The sequence below is a fragment of the Topomyia yanbarensis genome, chromosome 3 (genome assembly GCF_030247195.1).
Source record: "Topomyia yanbarensis strain Yona2022 chromosome 3, ASM3024719v1, whole genome shotgun sequence".
In the NCBI taxonomy this organism is placed as follows: Eukaryota; Metazoa; Arthropoda; class Insecta; order Diptera; family Culicidae; genus Topomyia; species Topomyia yanbarensis.
In genome coordinates, this window is record NC_080672.1 from 227,423,481 (window position 1) to 227,434,117 (window position 10,637).

General features: G+C 39.4%; 1 protein-coding gene across 1 annotated transcript; it reads left to right on the forward strand.

The window, feature by feature from the left end:
* The first annotated feature begins 8,525 nt into the window (after window positions 1-8,525).
* LOC131687726 (uncharacterized) lies at window positions 8,526-9,323 on the forward strand. Its single transcript, XM_058971821.1, has one exon. It carries the CDS (start codon window positions 8,526-8,528, stop codon window positions 9,321-9,323), a length of 798 nt encoding a protein of 265 aa, XP_058827804.1.
* The last annotated feature ends 1,314 nt before the right edge of the window (window positions 9,324-10,637 follow it).

A 10,637-nucleotide genomic window follows, 5' to 3' on the forward strand; every position in this document is an offset into this window, starting at 1 on the left:
GAAAAATGACGATTTCCATTCGACTCTAGCGGGTCCTGATCGATTTTGATGAGAATTTGATTTTTGTTGTATGACCAATTATATGTATAGGTCAAATGTCCAAAAACAGTAAGTTAAGGTCAAGATAACATCATTTTGAAACTGCCAATTTCGGAGGTTTAGTATCTTCGATGAGTTTTACAAACGTTGAATAGCGCATCATTTGATAAAATAATTTTGACGGTATATGGTCCAAGAAGTAGTTATGGTGAATTTTCTCAGGTTAATATTCATGACTACAATAAAGTCTCAACAAATTCGCTAAAGACACGAACTCTGTTACTATTTTCTGAAAAATAATTCTGCATAATGTAGCGGTCATGTCATATTCACCAATATTTTTCAAATTTAGTAGAACCAAACTGATTTGTTTGCGCCAAGAGTTAGACAACCTCTCTTGCGCAACACCCTAGCAAATGCACCTCTACGCGAGGGGAAGAAATTAAATTGCCTGTTGAGATTCTCCTGGTGACGAAAACATGACGATCCTTCGCTTGGAATGCATGATGGAAAGGGACAGATAGAGCCAAAGGTTAGCTGACAGAATAAAACAGCTAGTAGGGTCGTTGATTTCCCAACTTGTCCGAAGAAATTTGCGGGAAAATACTCGCTTCCTGTAAGTTCGTACGAAATTACCTTCCCTAATCTGAGGATAAACGCTGCTAGCCCATTTCGTCCCAGTCCGCCAAACGCAGAGAAAATGCGCGTAGTTTGTCCGGTTTCGTTTGTGCAAAGTTAGTAAAAGTGACGTGATAGTATTTAAAACTAGACTAAATACTTTGTTCTCTCCCGTTAGATAAATCACTAAAAGTGATTAGCTAGTAGCTACGTGCGTAGAATTGTGTGCAAAAGGTTACAGAAAGGTAAATGTGCTCAAAGTAAAGTGGCATTGACCCCCACAAACGTGCTAATGACCCCGTTTGCAATAGCCATACGGCCTTTTTCTATTTCGCACAGCTCGCCAACGAACGAGAGAAGAGGCAGAACAAACGAAAGCAGCACGAGCGCATCGGACGAACTTGAACCCGGCACCGTTACGCCGCCGGAAGGAAGGACGGTCCGTCTACAAGCCGTTTCCTTCAATCGAGGGAAATCAACTAGCAACTTTTCCGGCCGATTAAAGCATCAGCACCAACAACCGCTGGTCAGAAACCGGCGCAGCCGATTGATGTGATCGCCCGTCATCGAATTAGCCACCGCATCGCAGAACGATCGACAGCAGCAGAAACCAACAGTAGCAGATTGGGTGAGTCGTATCGTTCTTGCTAGATAAGAGTGAAGGGTGGCGTCCAGTGAAGGACGCCACAGTGATTTAAGCCCACAGAGCGCAAAACACTCGAGAAGTCGTCCACGGACGGCGATAATTAGGGACGCGTCCATGATTTGAGGTTGTGTGTCGGCCATTACGTTTTAGTCCGTCATTCACGAACGCCACACACAACCCATTTAATTAGTCACCCGGGTGCAAAGCGATAGCTGACTGATACGCTGGAGCCGTGAGGTGACGTCACCGAAAGTTTGAGGATTGATGGAGAAAAGCACACATGGTCAATGAGCACAGTAGGGAGAGAATCACGCACACAACGATAGAAGATAGGCCTAGAAGTTTTAAAACATGCAAAATACAACTTGAAATAGAAATAAATCTTTTCGTTCATTACCGTGAAATTAATGTTATTTAGTGCAAACGTTGTGAGTTGTTGTATTCATGTAGTACTCCTGTAAGTTTAGTCTCGTTCTAGTATGTTTACGTCACTTCGTTCGGTGTAGTTCTCGTTTTGTTTCGCTGTCTTCCGCTTGGCAAAATTTGATTAGTGGTGAAAGCATAGCTTTCTGCAGGTTTGTGCCACCTGGTGGTGTGTGGCTGCAGTTCCAGTGATGATATATCAGGTATGGGGAATTTCTTACTGCGAATTATCTGAGGGTGATGAGGTTTTTTAATGATTGCTGCTGACTGATAATAGGGTCGTTTACCCGACTTTTGGAGGCTAACTTTGGATAAGCCTGTCTGGTTCGATCCTGATTAATTTCTTTTAGGTGAATCTTCTTCCGGGCAAACAAATCTTGGCGTGCAGTCTTCCTACGGGAAGTGGCGCATAAGCTGCACGCTTGCTAGGGATCGACCAGGGCTGGCTACAATAATTTTTAACCTTCAAAAAATACGGTTTCGGAATTAGGCCGTTTGGACAGTAAGATCGATTTTCACCAAACCCCTACCAATTGTAAAATTGGTATTGTAAAAAAACGTAAGAGCGATATTTCAATGCTGATAGGTGGGACCGAAAAAGTAAACAATCGCCAAAGGGGCTATATACTATATATACTATCATTTTGTCAATTTCAATAGCAAACACAAATTTTAATTTAATAATTTCAAGTACTTCATGAAGTTTTGGGTTTCGATCACTGAATCATGCAATCTAGGATGTAAAAAATACATTAGTTCTTAAATAGGAAATAAAACCAAGTCAGGAAATATTCACTGTTGATTTTCTTTGATGTCACTGCTAGTATCGCTTTTTTCAAGAAAAGCGTTGATTTTTTAGTTCTCAGTCGCGTTGGAAATTTGAGTAAAGTATAAATTTCAGATCGATTCAAAAAAAAATCAGTGCAATATATATAACCCCTTTAGGAAAATTCAGTTTTCCCACCACAATGCATTGATTGAGGAATTTAGATATTTTATTAACAGAGCATTAGCAATAATTCGTTTGTATGTCTATTTTATGGGCCATTTTTTCGCTTTCCCATTGATTTGGTTTGAGATTTCTAGCACTGATGTTGTCCTATTCTGATTTGAGCGATTCTCTGAGTCCTGCCACTATCCCATGTAGTGTGTTATCAAAAACATCGCGAAGCATCAAGTTCTAAATGTTCTCAAATGTTATAATATCCAAAGAGAGTGATAAGAGTTATAAGAAATGTCTCATCACAGTGTTAGGTGGATTAAAAGCGTTTTTTTTTGGGGAATGCGTCGAGTTGAGGCGAAAACGTAATATGATTAATAACGAGGATAACACTTTCCGAATGTAGAGAGAAATTTATGAAAAATGACGATTTCCATTCGACTCAAGCAGGTCCTGATCGATTTTGATGAGCATTTGATTTTTGTTGTATGATCAATTATATGTATAGGTCAAATGTTCAAAAACAGTAATTTAAGGTCAAGATAGCATCATTTTGAAACCGCCAATTTCGGAGGTTTAGTATCTTCGATGAGTTTTACAAACGTTAAACAGCGCATCATTTGATAAAATAATTTTGACTGTATATCGTCCAAGAAGTATTTATGGTGAATTTTCTCAGGTTAATATTTATGACTGCAATAAAGTCTCAACAAATTCGCTAAAGACATGAACTCTGTTACTATTTTCTGAAAAAAATAATTCTGCATAATTTTAAAACTTCATAAATTACGGTTTCGGAATTATGCCGTTTGGACAGTAAGATCGATTTTCACCAAACCCCCACCAAAACGAATTTCTGGCTACGCCGCTGACCTCAAGTAAGTAGAAACAAAGTCGTTCTACACTCGTTCACAAGAAACTTCTTCGAATGCTGAATATCTATTATAATACATTGAAACCCCGATTTTATCAGCCAAATATGAACATATGTTTGATGGGCTAGAGCAGACGAACAACACTGAATTCGAGTAAATCTTTTCTTGAGCATGTTTTCCTTATCATGAAGATGGAAATATGCAAAAATAAAAAGTTCATCATATTCAGAAATAGTTATCAGGCTACATCAAGGGACGGCAAGAATATTTTAACAGCTTCAGTTTATTATAAAGAAAAAAAATGCCCGATTTAGTCAATGTCTCCATTTTGTCAGCCTAAAATACACCATGAGACTGATAAAAATGGGTCTTTATTGTATGTATTATTCACTGTGTTTCACATTAAAGGGCGAACACGAAATTATTGCGACACCGAAAATGTCATGCCAATTTTCTTATAATGTTTAAAATCATACCAAAATTTTTGGGAAGTTTTATACATATATTTACTTCAAAAATCAAAAGAAATGTTAATCGATGGAGCCTTGAGTGTAAAATTGAACGCATTTTCGCTTAATGCCCTCCATAGAAGTCTTTACAGTGTCATCCGGTACCAGTTTCTCAGTTTTTTTCATTTTCTTAACATGTCCTTCTCGTCTTTGACTGTCTTCTTGCTCTTCCGAAGTTCCCGCTTCATCATTGCCCAAGTACTGCTCCACCGGGCGCAGCTCCGGACAGTTTGGCGGATTCATGTCCTTTGGAACAAAATGGACAGAATTGGCCTCATAACACTCCAGTACACTTTTAGAATAGTGGCATGATGCCAAATCTGGCCAAAATAGTGGAGCTTCGTCGTGCTGCTGCAAGAACGGCAAAAGGCGCTTCTCGAGGCACTCAGATATGTAGATCTCGCCATTTACTGTGCCCTTTGTCACGAAAGCCTCACTCCTCAGTCCGCAAGAGCAGATGACCTGCCAAAAGAGATATTTGGAGGCGAACTTCGACATTTTCTTCTTCTTAAATTTGTCGTCCACATAGAACTTGCGCTTGCCGGTGAAAAACCCCAACCCTGGAATATTCTTAAAATCGGCTTTTATATACGTTTCGTCGCCCATCACACAGCAGCAATATTTTGTCAGCATCTTCTCGTATACTTCCGTGCCCGAGTTTTAGCCGTCGATTATTGCCGCTCATCGCGGTTTGGGAAGTTCTGTACCTTGTATGTATGTAGTCCAGCTCTCTTCTTTGCATTCTGGACGTAGCTCTGCGACATGCCGATCTTTTTAGCCAAATCACGGCTTGAGACGTTGGGATTTGCTTTAATCATCCGCTTCACCTTTCCCTCCGTCTTTTTGTTCTCCGGTCCCGGTTTTCTTCCAGCTCCTTTGCCGTGGTCCAACGTCAACCGCTCCTGGAACCGCTTCAACTCTCTGGAGACGGTTGAATGGTGAATGTTCAACATTTTTCGCAACTGCCGGTGCGACAGGTCAGGAAATTTCAGGTGTTTGGAAAGAATTTGTTCTCTCGACCTGCGTTGGTTCACCTCCATTTTCGTAAAAAAGTTCTGCCCTGTTGAATGTGTCGCAATAATTTCGTGTTCGCCCTTTATTAGGTACATTGCATTTTTGGGGAATTTTTGGTGGTTTTCAAGGGGTTATTTTATAGACTTCTTCCAAAATTTGGCGAACCTATTCCAATTCGTATACCAATTAATTGGTATACTTAAGGGTTAATATGTTGCAGATAGAGAAAATACTGAAATTTTCAGCCTTTTTCCTACACAATATTACGAAAACTTATTAAACAATTTTTCCTAATAAGTTTGTGAAAATTATAAACTATTTGAAATGTTTTATTAGTTTTATTTTTTATTTAACCGTTATTTTTTTTTATAAATAGTGACCATCGCTTCACAACGCAGTCTATTTTTCATGGCTTGTGATGAGCACGATCTCTCGAATTGCTGAACTGAAAATTATGGAATAGAAATTAATTTTTAGTATTCTTTACAGATTTAACTCGCCGCGCAGATAGCTCTGAATTAGACCTGCTGGTGCCCTAAGACGATTTCGCTAGATTTTCAGAGCACTGTGCACCCAGTGCATTAACGCAAGTGACGGAAGGTTATCGAAAAGTTTCGTGAAAATGAAAATTCCAGTAATGATGATGATTTTCCCAAACGGTTCGTTTTCGAGAGGTTTTATTTGTTCTTTGGTATCAGGAATAGCGATAATAATTCAAATCAAGGATAGGGGAGTTGTAGGAAAAACCGACACTGTGGGTGAAACAACTTTCCCTAGAAATCAAATTTTTATTCATTTCATAATGACACATTATTATTAGTATGATTATTTGAAGAGAAATTGGATTTACGTTAGTACGCCAAATGTCATAAAAATAAACAAAACATACTACAGCAGCTTTCATACTCGTCTGGATGTAAAATTTTGTTGGTAGATTTTAAGGTTTTAACCGAACAAAAGCTTTTCAAATCAACACAAATTTCAGTACCTATTATTATCAGCCTTTCCTATGATTAACTGGGTGCATTGAACACGAGTTTGAGAAATTCAATATTTTTAATCGCTTTTTTTAAAAAATGTGTGCTGTTGGGGTAAAACCGACACCCTTTGGTTGGTGTAAAACCGACACGCTGTTAAGATGGTTGTGTTTACATGTGGTTCATTACAAAAGGCTGAGGATCTTTGTGACACTTCAATTACACTATTAGCACCCTATAGTATTAGCAGAAATACACAGAAGTACTTTTATTGTGTTTATTTCTTATAAGTATCTTTAAAAATAAAAAAATAGTATTTTTGCTTATCTTATTCTATCGAAGCTTTTGCTATTTCTGCAAAAAGCTCCTCAAACCGAAGTTCTAGTGTTCTCTTGGTTTGTCACAGATGTACTTTATCACAATGAGACAATGATTTTTTGTATAACCTGGTAGATCGTTTATGATGGGAATTCAAGGAAAATCAATGCTGGAAAAGGTAGTTTTACTAAGAAGTGTGCGTCTCTTATAAGTGAAAGAATCCGATTAGCAGAATATAGAACACTTGCAAATCTTCTCTTACGAAATAAAATGACACTGAAGGTTGCAATGATGTGCGTAAGGATTATTTGGAAATATCATTATCAAGAAATAATCCTATAGCATAAAATACTCTTGTTTATAGCACTACGCTTTCGAACTCTCTTCTCCTCATTACATAATGAAGCCACGAAAAGCACATATTTGAATTTCACATACTCACACTTTATTATCAAGCATGCATACAACTTTTAAAAAATACAAACGTTTTAATAAAGTGGAGAGAAAATAAATAAAATAAATTAAATGGGGTGTCGGTTGTACCCGCAGTGCCTACAAAAAGGCACTTTGTTTTCCAAGTTTTGCAACCGATAATTAATTTTTTGAAGCACTGATAAAATTAAGCCTTGTTCAGAATTTTCTGAAGAAGAATTTTGTGTTAAAAATTATAATTAAGTGCTAAGCTTAAGGTGTCGGTTTTAACCATAATTCCCCTGCTACTGGGAAGTCACCTTTAGAAAAAGTCGATGTCGAAGTAAAATTTGGAACTATGCACGCATGCACTTCAGAGATAGCGTGATATCAGGAGCTGCGATTTCATTTCAATGCTTTTTTTGTGAAAAGGGCGATACTTACAAATGTAAACATAAGGTTTTTTTCATACATGCGAATGAGGGCTTTGGAACGCAACAAATTAACCTAAAAATTTGGATTCTACGATATTGCTTTCTTAAACTACAGCAAAAAATACAACAGGCGAAGCTGTATTTTTGTTTGTTTATTTAAAGTTTTGCCCTCCACGCTCCATGCAAACAAACAGGGCGATACTTTTTTTGCTAGCAGTTTAGAGGCGAAACTGATTTTTTTTCGTATTTTTTAGGATTATCAAGCTAATACCAGCTGTAAATAGTAACAATGATCGCTATTGAAAAAAACCCGAACGAAATCGGTGGTGTAAAACGGTAGTTATTGTAAAAAACTATCATTTTGTCAATTTCAATAGCAAAAACAAATTTTAATTTAATAATTTCAAGTATTTATGAAGTTTTGGGTTTCGATCACTGAATCATGCAATCTAAGATGTAAAAAACACAATAGTTCTTAAATAGGATATAAAACCAAGTCTGGAAATATTCACTGTTGATTTTCTTTGAATGTATCGCACTTTTCAAGAAAAAGCGTTGATTTCTTAGTTCTCAGTCGCGTTGGAAATTTGAGTAAAGTATAAACTTCAAATCGATTCAAAAAAACAGAGCATTAGCAATAATTCGTTTGTATGTCTATTTTATGGGCCATTTTTTCGCTTTCCCATTGATTTGGTGTGAGATTTTTAGCACTGATGTTGTCCTATGCTGATTTGAGCGATTCTCTGAGTCCCGCCATTATCCCATGTAGTATGTGTTATCAAACACATCGCGAAGCATCACGTTCTAAATGGTCTCAAACGATATAATATCCAAAGAGAGTAATAAAAGTTATAAGAAATGTCTCATCACACTGTTAGGTGGATTTAAAGCGTTTTACTTTTAATGCTACAAATAGTAATAATATTCTCAATATTCAAACTAAAATAAAATGAGTTAAACATAAAAGACCTCTGAGATTTTTTCATAGAACATGCTGTCAATTGTCAATTGTCAATTACAAGTTCTGGTAACACTGTTGCGAATCAGTTTGTTTATTTTCGTTCTCGTATTTTGGATCGTTTTTTTGTGTATATTAAGTGATTTCTCAATTAGAATAGAGTTTGTGTCCTCGCCTAAGCTGCAGTTATTGATCAATTGACTGATAATTTGTGATTCTTGGTCGTGCGGTGACAATTGATAAACATTTTGTTCTCCCAAAGTGTCGTCGGTAGTGATAGAGTCCTTGTGGTAAACCGTGGATGCATATCGGGAAAGCTCACTCGCGAAGTAGCTACTGTTGCCTACCTGTAGGCGATTCGCAATGGATTCGATCTGCCTGCAGTGCTCCGAGCCGGTAACCACTTTGAATCAGCTGAAATGCCAAGGATTTTGCGACAGAATCATGCATCTATCGTGTTCAACGCTCACTCGTCCAAAATTGGACATGATTAACGACTCAGCGAATATATTCTGGCTTTGCGACAGCTGTGTGGATTTGATGAAATCCTCCGCAGTGAATGCAGCTTTTACAGCATTGAGTGAAGCGTTCCGTTTGCTGACCGACACACATAAAACAGCGCTTGAAGCATTAAAGGCTGAAATGGAGAAAACCAGAAAATCAGTGGAATCCGCAACGACATTGCCTGCAACTCCCATATCATGGCCCGTTCCAAATAGAGCTGGAGCCAAACGTGCTCGCGAGACGGAGGATGATGAATTTCCTTCTAAATCCGATGTCCCCAGTCTAACGTGTGGCAAGAAAAAGGGTGATGTAGCAAAGGTACCCACAATCACTGTTCAACCCGCTACTAGTAAATGCTGGATTTACTTGTCACGAATTGCTACCACCGTTTCCGAAGCTGAGGTTGGTGCTATGGTTAAGGAGTGCCTCTCAACGGACGATCCGGTCGAAGTGAAGAAGTTAGTGAAAAAAGACGCAAATTTGAGCGGGCTTAATTTCATTTCTTTCAAAATTGGTGTTGACCCTCAACTTCGTGAAATGGCTCTCAATGCCGATACCTGGCCGGATGGGATGTATTTCCGCGAGTTCATCGACTTTCGGAAAGAACGTAATAATGACGGGAAGCATGGGTTTCGGAAAACACCTCGACTGGGATAAATCCATCGCAAATAGCAGTTATTTCAGACCACGCACCGACAATTCGCCTGTTGATCAACGGCAACCGGGACGCACCGTAGAAAGCAATATGGAATCCCCCAATCCTCCCAGCACAGTCGTGCCCCTTGCAGTCAGCAGTATCTTCAGTCGTCCCGGCCCTGTGTCTGGGAATGGAGAGGGGGACTTCCAAATTGCCCTCTTTGGCAAGTATTTTCAAAATTATGTTGATGAATCAACCGTTTTTCCTTATGGAACTGTTTGTTCTAGCTCGAATGCTTCCGACTGTCAATTAATGAGTCATCGCTGTCAGCCGTCAGCTGGAAACCTCCTGAGGAGCACTCCAACTTCCATCACGAGTGCTACCAATTCATGCAGTTCACCCGCTCCTTCCGCTGTTAGCAGTCATTCCAATCGCCCCGGTGTACATTCCAGACGAATGAATCGAGGAGTGCCGGTCAGCCTTCCGTGCCTAAAATCGTCGCCCATCCACTTATACTATCAAAATGTGGGAGGCATGAATTCCTGTGCAAATACCTATCGTCTAGCTACCTCGGACTGCTGTTACGACATCATCGCATTGACAGAAACATGGCTAAATGAGCAGACTCTATCCAGCCAGGTGATTTGCTCTGACTACGAGGTTCTCAGATGTGATCGTAGCCCTCTCAACAGCAACAAATCCTCCGGTGGCGGTGTTTTGCTCGCTGTGCGTCGTGGATTAAAAGTTCAACATATAACAAATGACGCTTGGAGCAGCATCGAACAAGTATGGGCAGCGATAAAATTGGGAAATCGAACATTATATATATGTGTGGTTTATTTCCGTCCCGATAAAATTCGCGACTCTGCACTAGTTGATTCTCATTCTGAATCATTGACTTCTGTTTCCGCGATGGCGCAACTCACTGACGAAATCATTATTATCGGCGATTTCAACCTTTCTACAATAAAGTGGTGTTCCGTTCATAACGGATTTCTACAACCCGACCCAGACGAATCTGTTTTTCATCCTGGCAGCATCACTCTTCTGGATGGCTATAGCACGGCTACACTTCAGCAGATCAACAGCACCACGAACGAGAACGACCGGATTTTAGATCTATGCTTCGTCAATGCCAGAGATCAACCGCCGCATATTTCCACCGCCCTCACCCCGCTAGTAAAGTATGTTCGCCACCATCCGCCTCTACATCTTACACTCCAGGACGTACCGCCTATGAAGTTTTCGAGCCACGCGCCCACCGTGTGTTACAATTATAAGCGGGCCGACTATAGCAGCATTTTGAATATTTTACAAAGTATTAACTGGGATTC